This window comes from Pseudophryne corroboree, chromosome 5, assembly GCF_028390025.1.
Source record: "Pseudophryne corroboree isolate aPseCor3 chromosome 5, aPseCor3.hap2, whole genome shotgun sequence".
Lineage (NCBI taxonomy): Eukaryota > Metazoa > Chordata > Amphibia > Anura > Myobatrachidae > Pseudophryne > Pseudophryne corroboree.
This window is the reverse complement of record NC_086448.1, coordinates 610,355,746-610,382,568: the sequence shown is the minus strand read 5'-3', so window position 1 is coordinate 610,382,568 and position 26,823 is coordinate 610,355,746. Positions and strand designations below refer to the sequence as shown.

The 26,823-nt window shown below is 44.7% G+C and overlaps 1 protein-coding gene across 4 annotated transcripts in view; it reads left to right on the top strand.

Moving 5' to 3' along the window:
• Positions 1–25,226, top strand: part of MTCL1 (microtubule crosslinking factor 1) — a 350,167-nt gene extending 324,941 nt beyond the window's left edge. For 3 of the 4 annotated variants that reach the window (XM_063923490.1, XM_063923487.1, XM_063923486.1), the window contains 5 exons: positions 1,671–1,922; positions 8,514–8,810; positions 10,095–10,123; positions 10,356–11,874; positions 24,160–25,226. In XM_063923490.1, coding sequence (XP_063779560.1) covers positions 1,671–1,922; positions 8,514–8,810; positions 10,095–10,123; positions 10,356–11,874; positions 24,160–24,327 — 2,265 coding nt within the window. In that variant the 3' untranslated portion in view covers positions 24,328–25,226. Of the gene's footprint in view, positions 1–1,670; positions 1,923–8,513; positions 8,811–10,094; positions 10,124–10,355; positions 11,875–16,837; positions 16,896–24,159 lie in introns of all 4 variants that reach the window. The other variant, XM_063923489.1, reaches the window with a different exon arrangement.
• Positions 25,227–26,823: the final 1,597 nt, after the last annotated feature.

Here is a 26,823-nt window from a genome sequence, read left to right as displayed (position 1 = left end):
GGTTCCAAAAGTCACATTGGTTTGAACCACTTAAATCTGTGGAGTTAAAATATCTCACATGGAAAGTGGTCATGCTGTTGGCCCTGGCCTGGGCCAGGCGCGTGTCAGAATTGGCGGCTTTATCCTGAAAAAGCCCTTATCTGATTTTCCATTCGGACAGGGCGGAATTGAGGACTCGTCCTCAGTTTCTCCCCAAGGTGGTTTCAGCGTCTCACCTGAACCAACCTGTTGGTGGTGCCTGCGGCTACTAGGGACTTGGAGGCCTCCAAGTTGCTAGACGTTGTCAGTGCCCTGAAAATATATGTTTCCAGGACGGCTGGAGTCAGGAAATCTGACTCGCTGTTTATCCTGTGTGCACCCAACAAGCTGGGTGCTCCTGCTTCTAAGCAGACTATTGCTCGTTGGATTTGTAGTACAATTCAGCTTGCACATTCTGTGGGTTCACTACGGCTGGCCAGCGGTCGGGCTCCCAGCGACCAGCATCCCGGCGCCGGGAGCCCGACCGCCGGCTTACCGACAGCTTGGCGAGCGCAAATGAGCCCCTTGCGGGCTCGCTGCGCTCGCCACGCTACGGGCACGGTGGCGCGCTACGCGCGCCACACTATTTTATTCTCCCTCTATGGGGGTCGTGGAACCCCACGAGGGAAAATAATTGTCGGTATTCCGGCTGTCGGGCTCCCGGCGCCGGTATACTGAGCGCCGGGAGCCCGACCGCCGGCAAACAGAAGACCACCCCATTCTGTGGCAGGCCTGCCACAGCCAAAAATCTGTAAATGCCCACTCCACAAGGAAGGTGGGCTCATCTTGGGCGGCTGCCCGAGGGGTCTCGGCTTTACAACTTTGCCGAGCAGCTACTTGGTCAGGAGCAAATACGTTTGTAAAATTCTACAAAATTGATATCCTGGCTGAGGAGGACCTGGAGTTCTCTCATTTGGTGCTGCAGAGTCATCCGCACTCTCCCGCCCGTTTGGGAGCTTTGGTATAATCCCCATGGTCCTTACGGAGTCCCCAGCATCCACTTAGGACGTTAGAGAAAATAAGAATTTACTTACCGATAATTCTATTTCTCATAGTCCGTAGTGGATGCTGGGCGCCCATCCCAAGTGCGGATTGTCTGCAATACTTGTACATAGTTATTGTTACAAAAATCGGGTTATTATTGTTGTGAGCCATCTTTCAGAGGCTCCTCTGTTATCATGCTGTTAACTGGGTTCAGATCACAGGTTATACGGTGTGATTGGTGTGGCTGGTATGAGTCTTACCCGGGATTCAAAATCCTTCCTTATTGTGTACGCTCGTCCGGGCACAGTATCCTAACTGAGGCTTGGAGGAGGGTCATAGGGGGAGGAGCCAGTGCACACCAGATAGTCCTAAAGCTTTCTTTAGATGTGCCCAGTCTCCTGCGGAGCCGCTATTCCCCATGGTCCTTACGGAGTCCCCAGCATCCACTACGGACTATGAGAAATAGAATTATCGGTAAGTAAATTCTTATTTTATTGTGAATATATTTTGCCTTTTAAAAGATTGCTACTTTAAAGTGTGGTCCATGACTGCAGTTCGCAGGCTATTACTCCCATAAGTGATGCACAATACATGTCTGGAGGGGATTGAGTGTGTGTTTTATTGTGAGCTTGCACTTTTGCAATCCAACTTCTTTTCTCTTCATACAGTATGAAGTGAGGCGGCCAAGAGTGCCTGGGGACATGAGTCCCATTGAGATGAAGTCATCCTTTGACCGTGAGCGAGAGGAGCACAAGAAGCTGCTTGCTGAGAGCCACAAGTTGGTGATGGATCTGCGTAGACAGGAACAGCAGAACGACAAGAACTGGACCCGGGAGAGAGCGGAGCTGTTGGATCGCCTTGACAGGGAAAGATGTGAATGGGAAAAGCAAAGGAAGGACTTTCTGAGAAACATAGACCAGGTAAATTGTATTACATAGCCATATCATTAATAGTCCCGTTAAACTGCTGAAGGAACTCATTACAGAAGACAAGCAGGTCATATGCAATCTTATGCAGACAACCCCCACCGCCATGTCTTCTGCTAACCTTGAGGTCCCCAGCAGAAAAAGCTGTACTACAAAGGGACCTGACCTTTAACAGTGCCTGACTCTGGTACTAAAATGGCTTGCTGAATGCAAATGACGTGGATATAATGAGAAAGAAACATTTATAAGAAATCTTCATCCCAACATTACAGGCAAAAATTATAAACCACATTTATTCTGGAAAATACAATTAGTGATTGGGGAATGTTAAAAGGACAACCTAATTGTTTAGATTTATTTAACTTTTTAATCTGTTTTTACTTTATTTTAGTTTGTTTGGTGTAATTAGGGACCTGTATCCATCTTATGGAGAATACTGAAATAGCAGAGTTGCTCTCACTCATCTTCATTATGCCTGTCACCACAACCTAGGATATTTGTAAAGACCCCAGCTTTTTCCAGCCTGCTTCTGCTGCATTGACCTGCCTAAGGTGGCAGGGGTTTTAAAGCTCATGGTCTCCCTGTTATAGTGGAAACCATCCCAGGATATCTAGCATTGATACCAAGAATCTACTCTTTGATTAAACCCCTCAAACCAGACTACTTGTGAACCACACTTTTAGTAGCCCCCTTTCTCTTAGAGTTGAAAATGACCTCCATTTCTTGTAAGACATACTGTAAGTTGAGGCCTGTACAAGCTGAAAAATACTACAGGTACCCACACAGGCAAGTATAAACAAGGCCCATAATGTCTATAAAAAGGTTAGGGCAGGCATCAAACAAGTAAAGATTTTGTCAGGCAGCTATGTAGGGTATGGTCAGAGTCCTAGCAAAGGCTAAAGAGCCAGGGAAGCCAGAACAATTGTGAGCACACTTATCATGAGTAGTGAGTAAACAGCTGCTTGCACTAATGTAATGGCAGTAAATCAGTGTGTTGCACAGGAAACAAGCCCCCACAGACAGGTGCCTGAGAAGTAATCACATCACAAATTCAAGTTACCTGCCTACTGCTTGACAGCATTAACTAGTATTCGAGCAGTCTGTGTGGAGGAGTGACAGATTGCAGTAGTGCAAGCTTACACCAAATTGCTTCTGACACTAATACTCAAAAAATTGAGCATTTGCAGTGAGAGTAATGCCCATTTTTGTTATTTATTTCAAACAGCACCAGCCATGTGATGTTTTCCCTAGCATCAATGGTGTTTCCCATATGTGTACATGTAGAAATCCTAATAAAATGAACGGGTCCATTTTATTGGGATTTCTACATGTACACATACTGGAAACACCATTTACCTGAGAGGGGAATTGAAATGAATGGAAAAGTGCCAAGTTTTTGAAAAGTTTTGTTGAACAGACTACATACTGTGATCCCACTTTTTTTTTTTTTTGGGGGGGGGGGTTTCTTGGTGATATCTAGTGTTTTTTATTGAATTCATAAAGTAACCTTTATTAGATTCCACTATAGTGTATTACCACTACATTATCAGATCAGACATATCAATCCGGGTATCTCTATTCAAGCACTAATCCACAGAAATAGAGCAACTCTTTAAAGTGGCGCTGCTAGGGGTTCCCATTGTGCGGATGCACTTAATGGGGGTGATTTAATTGTTTCTGCCCATGGCCGGCACTAGATGACGCCCAATGGAGAAATCCAATTGTTGCTCCGTTCGGGCGCAATGAGCCACGGGGAGACGCATTTCAGCTTGCAGTCCCTTGTACTGGCTGAAATGTCTGAAAAGTGCCCCGTGTGGGAGCCCAAATGGCCCTTTTCATGTTGTGTCCAGCACTTTTGCCGGGTTTAGCCATTTTACACAGCTAAACCCGGCATGTCTGGGCATGATTAGTGCAACAAAAAAATAAAAACTATTGAATATCGCCCTCCCGATCTCCCGTCACTTTAGATCGGAGAACGGGCACAATAAACAATTGAATCACCCCTAATGTGTCTACCACTGAGTTAGATGTGTCTGTGTATTTCTCTAGCATCCATAAGGGATATTGGGGGAATCTAGTACGATGTGGTATAGACGGGGTCCAAAGGAACCAGTGCACTTTAAATTTCTTTAACCTCTATGCCCCCTCCCACAGGCAGTTTAGAAAAAAGTGCCCTCAGGAGAGGATGCACATCTCTGACCTCCAGAGAGTTTTCTTCAATTAATTTTTTTTCTGTTTGTTATTTTCAGTATGCTGTTTGGGCAAGAGCATATCTGCACCGTGGGAGTTAGGGGGCAGTCACCGGCCTTACAAGGTGCCGCTTCCCCGCTGCAGGACCACCGTCCTGAGGGGCATGTTCAGCGGGGCACTGCGCCTTGGCTGTCACAGCCGCAGCACGCTGCACACCCCTAACGCTGCCTGAAGGTAACATCAGTGGTGAGCACACACCGGGGGCCCCGCTAGGGGGGTCCCCCAGTTCAAAGTGCAGCTGACCACGGGTGTGGCATACGGGACCCTCCCAGGGGGGTCCCGCTAAGATCCCCCATGTGGAACTGGCACAAAAACGCTTGACTTGCACTTGTTGTGATGTTTTGAGCTAAAAGGAGACTTTGCCAGTATAATATATTAGTGTAACTCCGGCGCCATTGGAGGCCACCGGTTCTGCTTCCACTAAGGTCACCCACCCCAAGGGGATCTCGAGGTGGGAGCTCGACTGCGTCACTTCAGCCGCTTCTGGGAGACCTCCTGCCAGGATACCTGGGTCAGAAATCTCGTTTCCCAAGGCTACAAGCTGGAGTTCGACACTACTCCTCCCCAACGATTTTTCTAATCAAGATTACCAGCTTTGGAGGATATGCAAGTTACGTTGTAACAGGCCATCCAAAAGTTTGTCCAGTCTCGCGTTGTTGTTCCAGTACCAATACAAGGGGTGTTACTCCAACCTATTTGTGGTACCGAAACCGAACGGTTCGGTAAGACCCATTTTAAATCTAAAACCTTGAATCCTTATTTGAAGGTGTTCAAGTTCAAGATGGAATCCCTGCGAGCTGTGATTGCGGGCCTGGAGGAACAGGAATTCATGGTCTCTTTGGATATCAAGAACGCCTACCTCCATATTCCAATTTGGCCGCCTCATCAGGCGTATCTGCGGTCTGCCCTACAGGACGATCATTTCCAATTCCAGGCACTGCCCTTCGGCCTGTCCACAGCTCCGAGGGTATTCACGAAGGTGATGGCGGAGATGATGTTCCAACTCCGAGTCCAGGGGGTCAATGTTGTCCCTTACCTGGACGCTCTTCTGATCAAAGCAAGATACAAGGAGCTTTTGTTGCTCCATATCGATCGCACTATCCAACTTCTGTCTCACCATGGGTGGATCCTCAACTTACAGAAGTCCCACCTGGAGCCGACTCAGCGGCTCCTGTTCCTGGGGATGTTGCTGGATACTGTGGCCCAGAAGGTGTTCCTACCAGAGGACAAGGTGAGAACACTTCAGGAGATGGTCTGCATAGTGCTCCGACCTACTCGAGTCTCCATCCATCTTTGCATCAGATTGTTGGGAAAGATGGTCGCCTCATACGAGGCAATCCAATATGGGAGGTTCCATGCCAGAACTTTTCAGCTGGATCTCCTGAACAAATGGTCCAAATCACATCTTCAGATGCATCGGATGATACGGCTGTCGCCTCGGGCCAGGATTTCCTTCCTGTGGTGGCTGCAGTCCTCCAATCTACTGGAGGGCCGGAGTTTCGGGATTCAGGATTGGACCCTCCTCATGACAAATGCGAGTCTACGAGGATGGGGAGCTGTCACCCAAGGGACGCAGTTCGAGGGCAGGTGGTCAGCCCACGAGGCCCTCCTTCCGATCAACATTCTGGAACTTCGGGCGATCTACAATGCTCTGCTTCAGGCCTTTCCTCTGCTCAAGGATCACGTGATCCAAGTACAGTCGGACAACGCCACAGCAGTGGCGTACATCAATCAGCAAGGAGGGACAAAAAGCAGAGCCTGCATGCGAGAGGTGTCAAGGATACTCCTCTGGGCAGAAAGAAATCCAAGAGCAATGTCCACAATCTTCATTCCGGGAGTAGACAACTGGGAAACTGACTTTCTGAGTCGTCACAATCTGCACCCGGGGAAGTGGGGTCACCACCAGCAGGTGTTCCAGCAGATCATCCAACGGTGGGGCTGCCCACAGATAGACATGATGACTTTTTGTCTCAACAAGAAGCTTCACTGGTATTGCTCACAAACCAGGGACCCTCAGGCGAGGGCAGTGGATGCACTGGCATCGCCTTGGCCTTACCGGCTAGTCTACCTGTTTCCTCCGATTCCATTGCTACTAAGGGTGCTAAAGCGAATCAGTAATCAAAAGTCCAGGCAATTCTTATTGCCCCGGATTGACCTCAGAGGGCGTGGTACACGGATCTTCTGGGAAAGTCCGTCGAAGACCCTTGGCATCTACCACTAAAAAGCGATCTTCAACAAGGACCGTTCATCTACCCGGACTTACGGCGACTTCATTTGACGGCATAGAGGTTGAGCAGAACATCCTAGCTCACAAGGGCCTTTCTAAAACGGTTATTGCTACCATGGTTCAGGCCAGGAAACCTGTGACGTCAAAACACTATCATCATATCTGGAGGAGATATGTCTCTTGGTGCGAGGAACGCACGTATCCGCCTGCTGAGTTTCACTTGGGACATTTCTTACGTTTCCTGCAGGCTGGTGTGGATAAGTGCTTACGTCTGGGTTCCATTAAGGTCCAAATTTCAGCCCTCTCCATTTTCTTTCAGAAGAAATTGGCAGTGTTGCCAGAAGTTCAGACCTTCTTGAAAGGGGTCACATACAAACTCATTTAGTGCCGCCTACGGCACTCTGGGATCTGAATGTGGTGTTGGAATTTTTACAGTCCTCCTGGTTTGAACCTCTGATGACGGTAGAAAACAAGTACCTCACATGGAAGAGGATGATGTTACTGGCCCTGGCTTCTGCTCGACGTGTCTCAGAATTGGGGGCCCTGTCGTGTAAAAGTCCATACTTGGTCTTTTATGAGGACAGAGCGGAGCTCCGGACTAGACAGCAGTTCCTACCGAAGGTTGTCTCTGCATTTTACTCGAATCAGCCACTTGTGATTCCGTCCAGTTCTGGCACTTCTGCTCCTCCGGAGGCATTGGATACTGTGCGAGCCTTGAAGATCTATGTCAAGAGAACGCCTCGGATCAGAAAGACAGATTCCTTGTTCGTGCTCTATGATGCACAGAAAAAGGGTTGTCCTTCTTCAAAGCAGTTCATTGCTCGTTGGATTAGGCTTACTATCCAACAGGCCTATGTGTCGGCAGCCTTACCTGTTCCTAAGTCTCTGAAGGCCCACTCTGTGTGGGATCTTCCTGGGCGGCTGCCCGTGGAGTCTCGGCCTTACAACTTTACCAAGCTGCTACTTGGTCGGGGAAGAACAATTTTGTTAAGTTCTACAAGTTTGATACCCTGGCCAAAGAGGATAGCCAGTTTGGGCAGGCGGTGCTGCAGCAGTCTCCGCGCGATCTCATCCGTTCTGGAAGCTTTGGGACGTCCCCATCGTACTAGATTCCCCCAATATCCCTTATGGATGCTAGAGAAAATAGGATTTTAATTACCTACCGGTAAATCCTTTTTTCGTAGTCCATAAGGGATATTTGTGGTGATTCAGAGTTGAACGTAGCTGTGCTGCATTTAGCAAAGCTGCGATCAGGCACACAGACATGCGGGCGGACGCCCAGCATATGGCTACCCCACCCGGCATGTCAGTCCCTGCCCCGTCGCAGAATTACAAAAGCATTGCACAGCGGCTATGCTTTTGTACTTCAGTAGTAGCTCCCGGCCAGCGCAGCTCCGTTGCACTGGCCGGGAGATACTCATCACTGCCTTGGTCGCAGTGGCTGCGTGTGATGTCACTCAGCCGCCGTGGCCCGCCCCCGGCATTGTCCGGCCACACCTGCATTGGCCGGCCCGCCCCCTCCCACCCAGCGACCGCCTCTGCCTGTCAATCTAACTCTCTGCACATGCTATAACTGCCCCCCCCCCCCCCCCCTCATGCAGTGCACATGGTTTTGCCCATTAGAGGAAAATGTTGTTTTGCAATGAACCTTGAATTAGGCCCTTAGCCTAGACTGGAAGTGTGAATATTGGGGAGACAAACGCACTGCCACAATGTCACACAGACCTTTTCTGAGCAGCATAGGACGGAAATACCTAGGGGGATCAGACCTGCAAAAATAAATATCACCTGAATGCTTTTGGTCCTCTTCTTGCATTTGCATTTTTACATTGTGACCAACTAAAAGGGTAGTTTGTAAGCCTGTTTAAAAGAGAAATGAAAGAGTCACAGAAAAAGAACAGTATTGTGTGTTTGCATTGTGCTTTAAAAAGCTCCTTGTTTAAAAGGGGTACCATTAAATGATTACCTGTAGGGTAACAATTGCTTCATTTGCATAATTCCCTGCACCATTTTTCCACTGCTTATTATCTGTAATTGCAGTTAAGGTATTTCACAAAACAATGTATATCATGCACAATGATGTGAGGATATGTATCTTACCATTCCAGCTCCAAAGAGAACCTGGACCCAGGAGAGCAGAAATCTTCCTTGCTGACCAAGGTGATAGCAGTGCCATTCAGTATTCAGCCAATACCCCTGTACATGTGTCACAGCCACATGGAGCCAGGTCCTTCTCTGACTCAGATGAAATGCAGTTTGAGGACCAGTTACTGCCTAAGCTGAAGGGGACTGACCGCTGTTCTGCCTCTGAGAACCTCTTTCTTGACGCACTTTCTCTGGATTCCGCCAACGAGGCTGAGTTACCCCAGCCCCGCAAACTGGAGCGTGATAAGTTCTCCCCTGAGGTAATGCGTCTTTTCTCTTGCTGCTGTATATTTGACCACAGTCTGTAGAATTCTGTGGCTCATGATACAGGAAAAGGATTGCACATAACATAAGCTGTGACCTCACGGTGCTGCTGTGGTACATCTCAGTCTTGTTTATAATGTGTGAAATAACCCCTGACCTGTGATGCCTTCCTGTGTGTACACATCTGTTGACATTCCATAAAACTTTGTATTTTATACTCTTTTATATTGTTATTACTGAAAGCTATTTTCTGTGTTTTCAAATAAACTAGATAGTACCATCAGATTTCTTAAGGTGTTTTGTCTCAGATTTCATTGTCAGTATGTAGAAATATGCTCCACCTGTGGCATGGGATACAGTAACTCACAAACATTTTTTACTTGCATGGCTGTGCTATCCCTTTGTATATGTTGATTACAACACAAGAATCTATTGCACTATCCAGGGCCAGATTTACATCACAGGAACCTATTGGCGCCCTAAGCCCTCTACTATCCACTTCCTTCACTGGGTTTGTCCCAAACATTTTATAGGCAAAACGTCTTGTTACTGAAAAGAGTATAATACCACTAATACTCCAATAAACTTGGTTGATTTTCTTCACTCCCTCAGTTCATTTGTCTTTAATGAGAAAAGTACAGGTAAGCGTACTATGACCAATGGCAAATCCGGCCATTGTGCTTGCAAACACCCTTTGTCTGTCCATGTATTACCAGCCACTTCTTTATGTCAGCAGCCGCCATCAATATGTTTCCCACATTGCTATGTAGAATAGTCAGAGACGCAAAACAGAGTTAGGTACAAGGATCTTTACAAATATTTTTAGTTTGAACAGGATCTTAATAAAGTTGCACACCAGGATTTCTGGTGATCAGCGTATAACAATGGGCTCTGCTGTGAATAAAATGAATGTTTGTTACAACATGGGGGGTAATTCCAAGTTGATCGTAGCAGGATTTTTGATAGCAATTGGGCAAAACAATGTGCACTGCAGGGGGGGCAGATATAACATGTGCAGAAAGAGTTAGATTTGGGTGGGTTATTTTATTTCTGTGCAGGGTAAATACTGGCTGCTTTATTTTTACACTGCAAATTAGATTGCAGATTGAACACACCCCACCCAAATCTAACTCTCTCTGCACATGTTATATCTGCCCCCCTGCAGTGCACATGGTTTTGTCCAATTGCTAACAAAAATCCTGCTGCGATCAACTTGGAATTACCCCCATGGTTTTTGTCAATGCTAAATAATGCTGTAACCATCTTGCTTATTATTGCAGGAAGATATACAAAAAGGAGGTTTGCAGAGGTAAGTATTTCCACTATAACTTCCCAAAATGAACAAATGTGTTTTTAAAAAAAAAAAAGTCTACATAACCCTAAATTACCTGCACCCTTCCGTTTTAGCAGTGGAGTCTGTTTTTTTTTTTAAGCTGTGCATGCTTTTCCAGTAGTCATGCATGTTTGCCTGTCCTCTAGAGCTTGACTGTTTCAGGAGAGGAGCCACATTTCTGAATGACTACATGCCCTTTGTTTTATAGGGTCATGTCTGTTTCCTCCATGTCTGAATTTCATCGATTAATGGAGAGCTCTCCTTTCCTTCCTGACAAGAACTTAGATCTTTCTGGCGACAAGGATGAATTAACTCCCCCCTTGTCTCCTGATGATCTGAAGTACATTGAAGAATTTAACAAGAATTGGGATTACAGTAATGGGGGCCAGGGTGATAATATTGTGAGGATAAGTGGGGAAAGAGCAGGAAATGGGAACGTTGAATCTGAACCAGCCTCTGAAACATTCCAGTCTTCTTCATGGTTTCTTACCACTAGTGTTACTATGACAACAAACACACTGACCAACCCTGAACACTGTCAAAACCAGTCTCCTCAAAGCCACAATGTAGCAGAAAGAATTGGGGTTATGGTCTTCAAAAGTCCTCCTGTGGTCCATAGGTTTGATACGCCTTCCTCTAATAGCAATGAAGAGAAGAAACACGTAAACTCAGATTTACTTTTTTCTGCGACCAAAGCCAAAGGGAATATTTCTGAAGCAAAAAGTGGTGCCACGGAGGTATTTAAGAGATGGCAGTGTGATCTTAATAACCATCACAAAGACTTACTAGAAAGCAGTCTACATCCAATGGACCGACCTGTTTGCACTACCGTCAGCTTTGCTTCTTCTCTGCACAATATAGCATTGTCAAGAAACATGAGTGATGACATGAAAGAAGTTGCTAACTCTGTGAGGAATGCCATTCGAACAAATCCTGCAGAATCTCAGTCCAGAGATATTGCTTGTCAAACTAATGGGTTAAAGAGTACAGGAACACAGACCACTCAAACCATTAGTGTTGGCTTGCAAACTGAGGCTTTACGAAGCATCACCAGCAGTCCACACAAGTGTCTGACTCCAAAGGGAGGTACTACGCCCATATCATCACCTTCACGCAGTCTGAGGAATCGGCAGGTAGCTCCAGCAATTGAAAAAGTGCAGGCAAAGTTTGAGCGCAGTTGTTGTTCTCCTAAATATGGTTCTCCGAAGCTGCAGAAGAAGATTCTGCCCAAAGCAGATCAATCAAATAATCGGTCCGCATCAGGTACTCCCCAGAAAGGATTTAATGAGTCTGCATGGGCTCGATCAACAACAACTAGAGAAAGCCCTGTTCACACTACAATCAATGATGGTCTTTCAAGTCTGTTTAATATTATAGATCATAGCCCAGTAAATTGTGACCATTTGCAAAAAGTGTCAAGACCAAGTAGTAGATCTCGGTCAGCAGAAACCCGGACAGAATTTGGGACAATGCCTGAACTCTACATGGATGATAGGGGAAGATCACCGAGTCCTGTTTGCATAACTATTGAGCTTCAAAGGGATCTCTACACTGAAATAAGTTCCAGCAGACAAGACCTCTCTACTCCACCAAGTTACTCACTGACAGAAAATACTGCCAGAATTCTCAACAAGAAAATCTTAGAAGATCAAAGACAAACACCAAACAGTCCAACTAGAGACCACACTGCTCCAGAACTGTTAAAAATTGAACAAGGATCTATTGAGGTGAGGACTGTCACATACATGTTATTTTTTGTAGTAAGACATGGTTTTATGAATCCATTTTTCAGCTGCAGATTATTTATTTAAGACAAATGTTATTTCCTGATTACATACTGGAGGTCATTAAGAAAACCCCAGGGCACTGGTAACTATACAGACAAAGGACTGTAACCCATATAAATCAATTAATCAGATGTTTGTTTTTATTTGTAAACTTTTCTACAGTATAAATAGGGCAACATCTGACTGGTTGTCTATTGTTTACGATTTTAAAATATAATTTTTTATATTTTGTGCTTGAAATCAGTAAAGTGTTGACTTTCTGTGCAATATCCTTCTTACCCAAAGAGGTTTGCACTGGTCATTCACAATTAAGTTAAACCACCTGTAGGTTTCAAGTGGACTTAATTGCATAGTAGAAACCTTATCTAATTGTTTCTAAGTGCAGTATATAATTGCATATTCAGAGCACAGAGTGTGGGCTGCTAAAGCATATTCATTTTCATGCTTGATTCCTTGGCACGGTTTTCAAACCTTAGTCAGACAATCTTTGTTTAAAGTGACCATCAACTTGTTTAGACTGAAACCCCCCCTCTACCAACTCCACAGTCCAGAGATACTCCCTCCGCCCCACTCTTCAGACAATCGATTCTCCAGATGTTATGAGAGTTTGGAATCTGCCTGGGAACAGATAGAATGTATAATGAAGCTGACTGGACAAACCATGGCGCCCAGTCAGCTGCAATGAACACCTTCAGAGGAGTCTCTCTCAGATTCAGAATTCTTTACAATGTTAAACTTCTAGAAAGAGATAAGTTGTGTGTAGTCGCCAAGGAGATCTGAAGTAGGCTCATGGTTCTCTTAATTCCAGTTCAAATAAATGGTTTTCTTAAACATTTATTTGTATTGGAAACTTGTCTTTAAATAAATTATTAACCAGCCTTAAGATTGCTTTAATAAACATTGTTAATTGTTACCAATAACTAGTAATACTGTAGAAATAGCCGTGACTTGGAGAATGATGCTGTCCACAAGTGAAACAGTTGTGACCATGGCATAGGGGCAGATGTAGCGCATGCTGCATGGCGTGCCTGGCAATCGCTCTATTAATTCCATTAGGAATTAATGGAGCGATCGACGGCTGCGATTAGTCGCAGTCCAGCATGCAGTGTTGCAGCAAGCCGTGTTGCGGCATGCTGCATCACAGCAAAGATGAGCATGGCTACATCTGTACTAAGCCTTGGAGTGTGATAAATTGGACGGAGATAAACAAGTCTGTAACATGACCGTTAGGAGCTGATTGGCTGGTATCTCCACTTTATCTCTCTCCAAGGTTTAGTACATCTCTCCCAGAGGAATCAAGCAATTATAACTGCTAAATAGCAGAATTCTCTACTGAAAAAATATCATGCTTGGACTGCTTAGCACATGCCAAGGCCGCCCAGCATGAGAAGGCTCGCCCCACGTTGCGATTGCATTGCAGGTGACTGCCATAGCAGTAGCCCCCTACACCATCGCCATTTTTCACCTCACAGCGCCCCTAAAACAGTTCGGACCACCTCCCCCCCCCCCCCCCCCCCCCCATATGCGCCTGCCGGGATGCGATATCATATTTGACCCCACGTGCATTTGCAACGCTGCACATGCACAGACAGCCATTAATCAGCCAATCAGCATTTTCAAAGCATTGCGATAAATGCTGAATAAGGCCCTAAGGAGGAGATGTATCAAGCTTTGGAGTGAAATAATGTGGAGAGAGATAAAGTACCAGCCAGTCAGCTCCTTACTGCCATGTTACAGGCTGTGTTTGAAAAATTACTGGTTGGCTGGTACTTTATCTCTCTCTCTAATGTTTGATACATCTCCCCCTAAGGTCCAAATGAACTAAGCCTTACAAAGTAGAGATGGATAAAGAGTAATAAATGACCAGCCAATCAGCTTCCTAACTGCCATGCAACAGGCTATGGGGGAGATGTACTAAGCCTTGAAAAGTGATCAGTTGCACAGTGATAAAGTACCAGCCAACCAGCTCCTAACTGTCATGATACAAGCTGATTTTGAAGCATGACAGTTGGGAGCTGATTGGTTGGTACTTTATCACTGTGCAATTTAGCACTCTCCAAGGCTTAGTACATCTGGCCCTATGTTTGAAAAATTACAGTTAGTAGCTGATTGGCTGGTCATTTATCACTCCTTATCCGTCTCCACTGTATCACTTTTTAAGGCTTAATACATTTGGGCCTAAGTCACAAGATACTTTACGTGATTTAGTTAACAGTGTGTTTCCAGAGGCTCTTCAGGGATATAGATTTCATCTCCTACATAATAGCCCAGATCTGTGACTGTGTGTATAACGCTGGGCGTGGCTAGGAGCTCTCATTGGGTAAGCGGCAGGTCTATTACATCCAGTCCACAGCTGATTGGGCGAGAAACGCCCTCCCACACAGGTTACATCCAATGGGAGGCTCTGCCCTTTGGCTGCTGTGTGTTCCCAGAGCAGGATTAACAATGGGGCTGATGGAGCTGCAGCTCCAGGTCCACACCCCAAAATAGGCCCACTGCATCTGCAGCAACATACCCTCCAACAATTTACACAGAAAAATCGGTACAAATTAGAAAAGGAGCGTGGCCACAGGTAAAGGGGGTGTAGCCACGCCCCTTTTCCTATACTTTCAATGGAAGTTTGGAGAGACAAAAATCGGTACATACCATAAAACAAAGGTACTGTACCTGCCAAAAAGGTACAGTTGGAGTGTATGCATGTAGATAGGGAGAGCAAAAAATGCTTTTACTGCAGCGTCCTATGTCCTGCTGCCAGTCCGCCTGCCCCCTCCGGCATCAACAATCCCCACTCCCTAGCCGCGGCACAGGTGGAATAAAAAGCTGCTGCAGCCACTGGCATAGATGTATATGAAAGCGGGGCAGCTGAAGGCTTTCATAGCCCTCCCTGCTCCGCATACTCTCTGTGCCCCGGAGCCTCCTCTGCGTGTGATGTCACAAAAGTGCCTCCCTGCCACAGCCACGCCCAGATCCCCAGAGGCCCTGACTCCACAACACAGCACCTGGGATGCAGGCCTGGAAACCCCGAGATGGGTAATGTAACGGATAGAGTGGGTGATATCGCAGAGGGTAATGTCAGGACGCTGAATCAATGTAAAAGGTGACACTGCTGTGCAGTGCAGTGGGTATGCAGTGTCACAGACACTGCACAGCACTCTCACCTTTTACATTGATTCAGTGAGTCAGTTCTGCCAGTCAGTCACTATTGTTAGTGCCGGTGTCCCAACGCGCCGCATTATAGGGAAGTAGACGCACTAAATAAACTACAGCTCCCAGCAGCCCTTAGCGCCAAAGCATTCCGGCGCTAGGAGCTGTAGTTTATTGAGCGCATCTTCTTCCCTGTAATGCGCGCGTTGGGACACCGGCTCTAACAATAGTGACTGGCTGCTGTGCGAGTCTCTGGGAGAGCCACTGCCAAAGGGAGAACAGCAGCTTAGTTGCTTACAGGAGGAGAAGCAGGTGACGCATTACCCGCCCCTCCCCACTCGCAGTACCTCCGGACCCCATCCACGGCACACCCACCCTCCACCACCCGTGGTGGCTCTGGACCCCCCTCCCACACCCGCGGCACCCCCGCAACCGCTCCTCCCCCTCCCGCGGTGGCTCCGGACCCCCTCCTGCACCCCCCCCCATCCGCCCCTCCCCCACCCGTGGCACTATCGCACCCTCCCCCACCCTCGGCACTCCCGCAACCACTCCTCTCCCACCCGCGGTGGCTCCGGACCCCCACTCGTGGCACCCACACACCTGCCCCTCCCCCACCCGCAGCACCATCGCACCAGCCCGTCCCCCACACGTGGCACCCCCTCAACCGCCCCTCCCCCACCCACGGCACCCCCATACCCCCTCTCCCATCCGCATCTCCCCCGCACTACCACTTCCCCAACCACAGCACCTACTAGGTGATTCATCAGGCCCTGCGTGCGCTGTTCACTCCATTGCAATGGGCTACGACCCCTTAACCATCGCAAGCCCTTTGTCCGTGCCATATTTAACCACTCACACAATTATGATTGGGGTAATACTCTATATAATAAAAATATTGCACGCCACAAGGGTGTGCAACGGTTAAGGGGGCGTAGCCCCTTACGAAGGTTTGAAGGGCGCCCGTAGGGCGTGATGAATCACCTAGTATTTGATATGTACTGGATTGAAATTGTTACATATATTACATACAGACATATCAAAATTGTATAGGTCAGTATCATCATAGGTATTCTTGAACACTTACAACCAACAGTGTATAGCAATGTGAACCCAATCACCATACAAATGATAATATTAATCTGACAATAACAAGAATGCTTTTCAGCACATAACTAAAACATTTATAAACACTGTTCAACTACTCAATAGGAAATAGAGATAGAGATTGCTGGGAGACAGATATGATGAAGCTGTCTTCTTGCCTCTGGCCCGTATACTGTACCTTGATAGATATTGGCACAGCAAGACTCTCAAGTAAGAACACAATAAGTGAGCTGAATGGGAGTCATAAGACATCCCTACATTGACTTGCATTAGATACACCCTTGTACAGTCATACGTTCAATACTGACGTTCTGAAGTCCCGAATAAAGTGCTGTTTCATGTGTACACACCTTTATAATCTAACTTAAATAACACACTAAACTCATCTATTTCGTGGATCTTCCGATCTAAAATATCGGAAGAAAAGATTGTAACGTAAGCAGACATGTCCAGAGGTATCCCGCAAAGTATGATTGTCTCCCTGTGTGCTATATGTCCTGTACTAACACTGTATTTCTATTCTTGGTAACTCTTACTTGCAAACCGTTATTCTAGAAACGTGGAAATGTCCAACTCTTGGAAAAACAACTAATGCTGATTATTGCTTTGATTTCTTTTTCAATCTTTTTGCTTTCTTTCTGTCTATTCTGTCTAGAACCAAACTGTCTTACTAACTGCCCCCTGGGGACTGTAACTATGCCTGCTACACAGCTGTAAGTTTCCTTTTACTCCTTCTTTCCACTTTTTGTCTTATTGCAGAACTTTTGATTACAGTTATGAAACAGAGCAAAAAGATAAGTGGATGTGGCCGCAGATATATAGCCATCTATCAGAGTAATCCCTGACTGGGTTTGGCCTTCTATGTGTACAACTAGCTATTACTTTATACGTCACTACTTTATATATAGATATAAACTACCCAACTGTATCTTACAAGTACAGGGAAGCTTTCATGGTCTTTACTAGAATAAATGAAAATCAAAAGTATCTTTCCCAGCTTAATAAAGACATGATTGACTTGAGATAATAACAATAAAAAAGTGAGAACTCATCTTATACAGCTTTAAGGGAAAAAAATTATGTCTACCAGAATAAAGGAGGCAGTGTGAGGCCATTTGAAGAAGTTGTAGCAACTTTTGTGTAATTAATGTTTGCCAAATACATTCCTAGCATCCTATTAGTTAATTGCTTCCCTGATTCTGATGTGCAGCATTCTGATTGGTTAGTACGTGGATTTGTGTTTGTTTGTTTTGTTTATTTGGTTCATTTTTGCTTACTGTTGTGCTTTGTATAATTAACAATCCTCCTTTCTTTGTTTCATGCCCCCAGTTTCTTCTCTCTTTCCATTCCTTTCATTTGTTTGGCTTCACAAATCATGGTTATAGCATCTCAGTTACATCCATAATACGGGTGGTCTTCACTATGCCGAATGTTGGGATCCCGGCGCACAGTATACCGGCGCCGGAATCCCGACAGCCGGCATACCGACATATATTCTCCCTTGTGGGGGTCCACGACCCCCCTGGAAGGAGAATAAAATAGCGCGCCACCGTGCCCGCAGCGTGGCGAGCGCAGCGAGCCCGCAAGGGGCTCATTTGCGCTTGCCTCACTGTCGGTATGCCGGCGGTCGGCCTCCCAGCGCCGGTATGCTGGTCGCCAGGAGCCCGACCGCCGGCATACCATACTACACCCCCATAATACATATCTAATAATAGTAATGTCATTATCTGTGGTTACTTTATTTTACACTTCAAACAACTTAGTAGTGATCAACAAATAGTTGTAAGTCCAAAGTAATACAAAATGATTCCATTGAGCACTTCAGTGATATATGTGCAGCTGGGATTCAGTGAACATGCCAACTTTTGGGATCTCGGCAGTCGAAATACAGATGCCAGAATCCCGACAGCCGGATTCCCGACCTTAAGAACACCCAGTGGGTTACGAATAGGGATGAGAAAGGGGTGTTAGGTTTAGGCGCCACACAGGGGGTTAGGGTTAGGCTGTCAGGGTGGGGTAGGTTATGGTTAGGCTGCGGGTAGGGGGAATTAGGGTCAGGCTGCTGGGGGAAGAAAAGGTTAGGTTTAGGCACCTCCGTGTGGTGGTTAGGGTCAGGCACTAAGGGGGAGGTTAAGGTTAGGCTGCGGTAACAGAGGATTATGGGAGAGGGGAAAATAGCCTCTTTTCTCCGCTGTTGGGTTTCATAGATCGGGATCCCGGCATCGGTATTATGAACGCCGGGATCCCATGCGCCGGCATTAGATACTGATTCCTGTGCAGCCAGTTTTTCAGAGTTCTGTATTTGTTTCATATTGGATCTATTTTTTATTTATATTCACAGATCTTTAAAATATGTCAGCGAAATGAGGAGTTTGAATAAGATAGTAAGGGGTAAAGTTACTAGTATTCACTCACATTGTCGACACTTACCATGTCGACATTCATGATGTCAACACAAGAATCAAAACATGGTTCAACTTGTCAATATCCTCATAATGCTGACGTGTACAATGTCGACATCTGATTTGGTGACATCTGAAATACCATGTGAAATTTTAACATTACCAGAATAACGATGGTTAGATTTAGGTGCCGCCAGTATGGTTAGGCATTAGAGGGAGGTTAGGGTTAGTCTGTAGTGGCAAGTTAGGGTTAGGCACTAGAGGGAGGATAGGGTTAGACACTATGGGGAGGTTAAGGTTAGGCTGCGGTGGCAGGTTAGGCAGTAGGGGGAGGTTAAAATTAGGCTGCAGCAGCAGGTTAGGGTTAGGCACTAGAGGGAGGTTAGGGTTAGGTAGTAGGGGGAGGTTAGGGCTAGGCTGCGGTGGCACGTTAGGGTTAGGCACTAGAGGGAGGTTAGGGTTAGGTAGTAGGGGTAGGTTAGGGTTAGGCAGTAGGGGTAAGTTAGGGTTAGGCAGTAGGGTTAGGTTAGGGTTAGGCTGCCGTGGTAGGTTAGGGTTAGGCAGTAGGGGGATGTTAGGGTTAGGCTGCGGTGACAGGTTAGGGTTAGACACTAGAGGGAGGTTAGGGTTAGGCAGTAGGGGGAGATTAGGGTTAGGCTGCGGTGGAGGATTAGGCAATAGAGGGAGGTTAGAGTTAGGCTGCGGTGGTAGGTTAGGGTTAGGCACTAGAGGTAGGTTAGTGTTAGGTTATGGTGGGGGTTAGGGTTAGGCTATGGTGGCATGTTAGGGTTAGACAGTAGGGGGAGGTTAGGGTTAGGCACTAGAGGGAGGTTAGGCTGTAGTGGCAGGTTAGGGTTAGGCACTAGAGGGAGGTTAGGGTTAGGCAGTAGAGGGTGGTTATGCTGCAGTGGCAGGTTAAGGTTAGGTTACGGTAGCAGGATAGGGTTTGGCACTAGAGGGAGGTTAGGGGTGGCAGTAGGAGGAGATTAGGGTTAGGCTGCGGTGGAGGATTAGGCAATAGAGGGAGGTTAGAGTTAGGCTGCGGTGGTAGGTTAGGGTTAGGCACTAGATGTAGGTTAGGGTTAGGCAGTAGAGGGTGGTTATGCTGCAGTGGCAGGTTAAGGTTATGCTACGGTAGCAGGATAGGGTTTGGCACTAGGGGGAAGTTAGGGTTAGGCTGCGGTGGCAGGTTAGGGTTAGACAGTAGAGGGGAGGTTAGGGTTAGGCTGCAGTTGCAAGTTAGGGTTAGGCGCTAGAGGGAGGTTAGGGTTAGGCACTAAAGGGAGGTTAGGCAGTAGTGGCAGGTTAGGATTAGGCACTAGAGGGAGGTTAGGAGGTAGAGGGAGGTTATGCTGCAGTGGCAGGTTAAGGTTAGACTACGGTAGCAGGATAGGGTTTGGCACTAGAGGAAGGATAGGGTTAGGTTGCATTGGCAGGATAGGGTTAGGCACTAGAGGGCAGGTTTAGGGATTAGCCATAGGGAGAGTATACTAACTGGAACGTTGCTCAACAGACATCTGCGCCGTTACTGTCCATCACGATACCGCCGGGACTTGACAGTGGAGACTCTGCTGTTACCAGGACTAGGTAAATGATTGCTGAGCGATCAGGAACAATAGAGCAGGTGTAAGGGCATACCACATGTTAAATGCTGTGTATAGCTGTGCCAGGCTGCAGAGGAGAAATAAGCTGAAATCAACAAGCAGGTAAAAACAAATTTTTATAGCACACTGCCCCATTTTCCACAATATATATAAGGCATTGGTCTACTGCACTCATCACTCCTATATCTGGGGTAAATGTATGGTGTGTGAACACATTGTTCAAACAAAATTCACAGAAGCTCTGCACTCATATAAATTAGAAACACTCCAAACTGTTCCTCTGTCTATACTTTATAAACAGGGAATGTTAGCTACAATTATTGCAACATTTGTTTAATGGACCAACTACACCAAAAGTCTTCCCCATCTGGTCAGTCCTACTCTATCATAGGTTTCATTGATGGTCTATACCGGATGTTGAATACTTTCACCATCGATGCTACAGAACCACCTGCTGGTTTTGTTTTTATACAAGGTGTCGGGACACAGAGCATAGCTCCACCCTTGACCTATGAAGCTCTTTTCCCGGGCTCTGATTGGCTCACAGACCAGTTTTAATAATAAAGCAGGGATAACCAGAGGTGGGTGAAACTATCAATGATTTCCTTGCATATGGCTTTATACTAGAGGTTAAACATCAATGTAGTAACCATGGATGTTAACCCACTAATGGCCATCTCATACAGAATTATAAACATTGCTATTGCTATCACATCAGTGTTAAATGTAAAACATGCTTCCTGTTTTAAAGCCTACCTGCACACTGAGTAATAAGGAAAAGCTTCGACCAACCATGGGGGTAATTCCAAGTTGATCGCAGCAGGAATTTTGTTAGCAGTTGGGCAAAACCATGTGCACTGCAGGGGAGGCAGATTTAACATGTGCTGAGAGAGTTAGATTTGGGTGCGTTATTTTGTTTCTGTGCAGGGTAAATACTGGCTGCTTTATTTTTACACTGCAAATTAGATTGCAGATTGAACACACCACACCCAAATCTAACTCTCTCTGCACATGTTATATCTGCCTCCCCTGCAGTGCACATGGTTTTGCCCAACTGCTAACAAAGGGGGTAATTCGAAGTTGATCGCAGCAGGAAATCTTTTAGCAGTTGGGCAAAACCATGTGCACTGCAGGGGGGCCAGATATAACATTTGCAGAGAGAGTTAGATTTGGGTGGGTTATTTTATTTCTGTGCAGGGTAAATACTGGCTGCTTTATTTTTACACTGCAATTTAGATTGCAGATTGAACTCACCAAACCCAAATCTAACTCTCTCTGCACATGTTATATCTGCCTCCCCTGCAGTGCACATGGTTTTGCCCAACTGCTAAAACATTTCCTGCTGCGATCAACTTGGAATTACCCCCAAAATTCCTGCTGCGATCAACTTTACCCCCCATATCAGCTATAAATCACTAAGGAAAACAGCTGACAAAAGTTGGATTTAATGAGCAAACACTGGGATGGATGAGAAGATGTGATCACAAAAAGATGAAATAAAAAATGAATCAAATAAACTAAAGGCATTGGTCCACTATACTCAGCACTGCTCTATCTGAGGTACATGTGGCAAGTGACCACATTGATTAATCAAAAATCACAGAAGCTCTGCGCTCACTATATATATTGTAAACACTCCAAACTGTTTCAATACAGGTTGAGTATCCCTTAACCAAAATTCTAAATCACACATTTTTGGTTCCCCTACTGAGATAATGACACATATACATATATATTATACTATATATCTATGTAATATATCTATATATACATATATATACATATATATATATATATATATATATATATATATATAATGTCATTATCTCAATAGGGGACCCAAAAATGTTGGATTTTGAAATTTGGATAAGGGATGCTCAACGTGTACTTTACAAACAGAGAATGCTAGTTACAGTTATTGCAGCATTTGTTACTCTGACCAACTGCGCAAAAATCTTCCCCATCCGGTCATTTCTACTCTGTCACTGAGATTATACACTTTGCTATTGTCATCACATCAGTGTTAAACATACAGCATGCTTCTTGGTTTCAGGCTTACCTGCACACTGGCTTTTGCATACATACAGTATATAAATTTTATATATATATATATGTATATATATATATACTGTATGTAGATATATTATTTATTTATTTTTATTTATGTATATAACCTTATGAATGCTTTGTGGCTCATAAGAATTAACACACATAACATTTGTGGTTTACTGCATATTATATAGTAAACCTCTTTTCACATCCATTATACAGATGTAGCCACTCTCAGCTTTGCAGCCATGCGTCCTATTCGCTGCTAGTCACTGGTACTGGTTGTTTTATATTGAATGGTATTAACAAGCAAAGGAGTTTGTGTACCAAGCAGTGAAAAGTGTGGAGAAGTGGACCAGTGGAGAAGTTGCCCATAACAACCTATCTGCTTTGAGGAATCCAGTACATTCTATAAAATGATAGCTATTGATTGGTTGCTATCGGCAACTTCACTCGTTTCTCTGCTTAATACATCAACCCCAAGTATATAAGCTGTTGCTACCACATGTTTACTTTACAAGCCTGTTGTGTGAAATGTCTGATGATGCAGTGTCACTTACCCAGTATTTTGCATTCAGCATTGTCCCAATTAGTAATGATCTATTTCTGATCACAATAGCATCGTGATACATGTTCTTTTATTTGTGATGAGATTTATTTTCAAGAACATAGTTCAGTCAAGTAACTCGCTCAGCTGTTCTGGTCACCGGTCTTCTTACTTTCCTTGCATACTCCAAAACTAACAGCAATGTTCGTCTTCATCCTTGTTTTGCTGCATAACTCTAAATATGTCTGTATTTATTGTGGTTTCATCTATATATCTGTTTGTCTGGTGTCATTTGCATCTCTTCATCCATGGAAGTCATACATTAAGCTCACTTGTTTCTTCTGTTTATTTGGGGGGGTGTAAACATTCTCATACTGACACAATTTTTTTTTTTGTAGCTGTAGAGTGAATCAAACGTTACAATGGGGGAGATTTATCAAAGTTTGGAAGCAGATTGTCAAGAGTGGCAGGACATAAAGTACAAACAAATCACCTTCTGATATTTTTCAAACACAGGGGCCCATATATCAATGAGTTTTAGCTATGTAAAACCTGTTGTGTATGATAAATGGCGCTCCAGCCCATCATCTCCGAACTGTCATTTTTCAATCACATAACAGTTAGTCGCTGATTGGCCGGAGCACCATTTATCATACGCAACGAGTTTTAAATAGCTAAAACTTATTGATAAATGGGCCCCATAGCCTGTATAATGACAGGAGCTGATAGGTTGGTACTTTATCTCTCTCCATACTGTAATAAATCTCCCCCATTTGCCTCAAAATGTATTGTTATATATTGATACATAATTCTTCTTTTGTGTCCTAATTGGATCGTATTAGTTATATATTATTGTATGCATCCATTTTATAACCTACTGTATGAACATAGAAATACAATTAGCTTACTTTTACTTTGTAGAAAGTGTAAGTAAATACTGTAGCTGTTTCCTAGCATGTACCACATGTTATGAATTCATTAAATGTAAGCAAAGGCATGTTTAATGAGTTTTTATGCCATAAAATAAGTAATACCTGTGACTCAGGTGCCCTCCTGGCCCTAGACTTCCGCCTACCCAGCTCTGAGAGGGCATGGTATACACTGAAGTTTTCCAAAGATGTTTATGTGTTCATATACCGCACTCCGTATAGTCACTTATTTTCTAAGTCAAAACGTTCTGTAGTTTGTTTTTTTAATTGTAACAATTTTTATTTTATTCTAGAAAGAACTTTGTAAATTTGACTTTAATAGTGTAATAAACTATTTGCCATGCTATACTTTTTTTTTTTTATTGTGCTATTTTTGTATCTTGCTTGCATCAATATGAAGGTAATATGGAATGATAACTTCCCTTATTCTCTCTCTTGTTGCAAAGGAACTGCCTTGTTCCACGTTAGCTCCGTCCTTGGAGTCTAGCTTCTCCAGACCAGAGAGACCAGCGAATCGACGCTTGCCTTCCAGATGGGCTTCACATTCCCCGACTGTCTCCCAGGCTCCATCTATTGGTAATCTAAATGAGGAGCAGGAAAACCAGGACACCTGAGCAGAGGGAAGCGAAGACTGATGCCATCTTGCATGAATTACCAATCATACAGTGTGTGTAATTCCAGATTCATAGCGCTCAGTCTCTGCCAGTAGAGATCAGGAGCCCTCTACCACCTAAAGAATGATATGTGCAATTGCTGAATGTCTGATCTGTGAAACATGTTGTTGTGTTTCTATTATGGGACATCGAATGTGCCTGTATGAGATGATGATGTCTACGTTCCCATCATCCTTGCTTATTTGCTGAGAAAAAAATGTAATGGCAAAACCACAACGTAAGAAAATGAATGCTCTTACTCTCAGTACTGACTGTCGTTCCAGTTTCTTTGTAAACTTTTGTTTACCTTGTATCTTTTTCTTTTGTTTTATTACCCATCTGTTTAGTCTTTTGGTATTATTTGTACAATCATTGCTACGACATGCATAGGATGAGAAAATGCTTCATATTATCTGAAGATGTAGTGAAAGAGAAAATCCATTCAGTTAGCTGCATTGAAATGTATTTTATTAACTTGAGGAAATACTGTCAAAAAAATGTCTTATCACGGTGACTGTATGCAAATAAATACGTATCAGTAGATGATACCAGCACTTTAGTGCATGTACATAATTTCTACCCTGTACTGTAACGTACCATCCTCCACAAGAATGAATCCGAATTTTACTGTAAAATTGTTGTGAATTTATGTACTGTAATTTTATTGTTTAGTTTTTTTTGCACTGATGACACAGGAAATTAATTTTAAAATGACTATTCACCAGCTGTGTATGTACCAATCTCTGTGAAGTTTCATGGAAAAGCCACGGCATAATGAAATGTAATGGAGTATGCTCAGAGGTATGTACCAGGCTGTGCTGACATGAAAATTAAAAATATTTAACGTTTAAAGAAAAATTTACATTTGTTTTGTTTAATTCTATCTCCTGGGTCGTACATGCAATTAAGAGGGTGTCTCCCACAAATCTGGTATCATAGGCAAATACAAACATACTGTATTCACAGCATAATTGGTTGGGACAGAAAGCTGTTACAGCAGGTGTACGGTGTGCATTTGATGATACAGTTGTCCCTTTTGCCAAGTTCCCTGGCCTATTGTGAGCGATCACATGTCCACAGTGTTACCTGGTTGTGAATTTCTGTCTGTCTGGTTAGTGGTTTATGGGTTCTGACTACTGGATATTGACAGATCTGTGTTCAAAGGCTCAATCAACAAATCAGGCATTCCAACTTCGGCCCACAAGGCACACCAGCAGGGCAGGTTTTAGTCATATCCAGGCTTCAGCACACATGGTTAAATCAGAATAACTGAGGTACTAATTAAGTAACCTGTGCTCAAGCATGGAAATCACCAAAACCTGGACTGTAAGTGTGCCTTGAAGAACCACTTTGGGAATGCCTGTCTTAGACATTTCTCACTCATCCTATTGTGGTGGTTACCTTTGTAACCCTGTCATTAACTCGGTAAAACGCAACATCTCTCAATCGCTTGCAACACTTTTTCAGATACTGGTTGCCTAGGCTTCTTCATTTCCCACACTAACCTCTAAATCCAGGCAAGAAATAATTTGCACCCCACTAAAGCAAACCTGCACCATCCTGATCTGCAGAGAGCCTGCCATTTATCTGCAGGGGTGTTGAAGACTTTATGCTGGAATGTTCTTAGATAGATGTTGTTCATGGCTCCCCTGCCAGATCAGTGCAAGCATTGGCTGATGTAGAACTACTGGTTCTGAGCCAGCCACACTATTTTCTTTGTGTGTCCACTGCACTGTAGATGCCATTGTTCACTATTTGGCCCTCATGAGAGTTACTAAGTTTAGTCAAAAGTATTCACTCTGGATCATTTACATTGAAGGGCTTGTTGGTTTTTGTTATTCCTAACCTTGATGGTTACTATGTATCCCCAAACTTCCAGACAATTATACTCTATCTACTTTTATGGGTACAAAGTCAAAATACCGACTCTGGAATCCCGACCGTCGGAATGCTGACAGGAGGCCAAGCGGAACGAAGCCCCTTGCGGACTCGATGGCTCACTTCGCTCGCCACAGGTTGTTTTCCCACTCCATGGGTGTCGTGGACACCCAGGAGTGGGAAAAGCTGTGGTGGCGCTGCCGGTATTCTGGCGGTTGTGTCTCCGGCGTCTGTATTTTGACCGTCGGGATTCCAACTACCTCCCCTTTTATGGCAGGTGCTGAATGCCTGAAGCCTGACCCAGCATACAATGCGTGAAGAGGGCATCACACCTCACGCTTTCAAATCAAAGACCAGTCCAGTGAATTTGCTCTGCACTTTTCAGCCATCTTTTAGCAGGACTGTACCATAGCGTTAAAGAGCAGATGTGACACTTTAGTATCAATGCATTAAAAGTAACCCTTGCAGGGCCATCCTTTCATATGGGCTCAATGAGCTCTTGCCCAAGGACCCCAGGAGTATTAGGCTGATAGCTGAGGGTCCCCTCTTTCTAGGGGTACCAGATTTTTGAAAATCGGC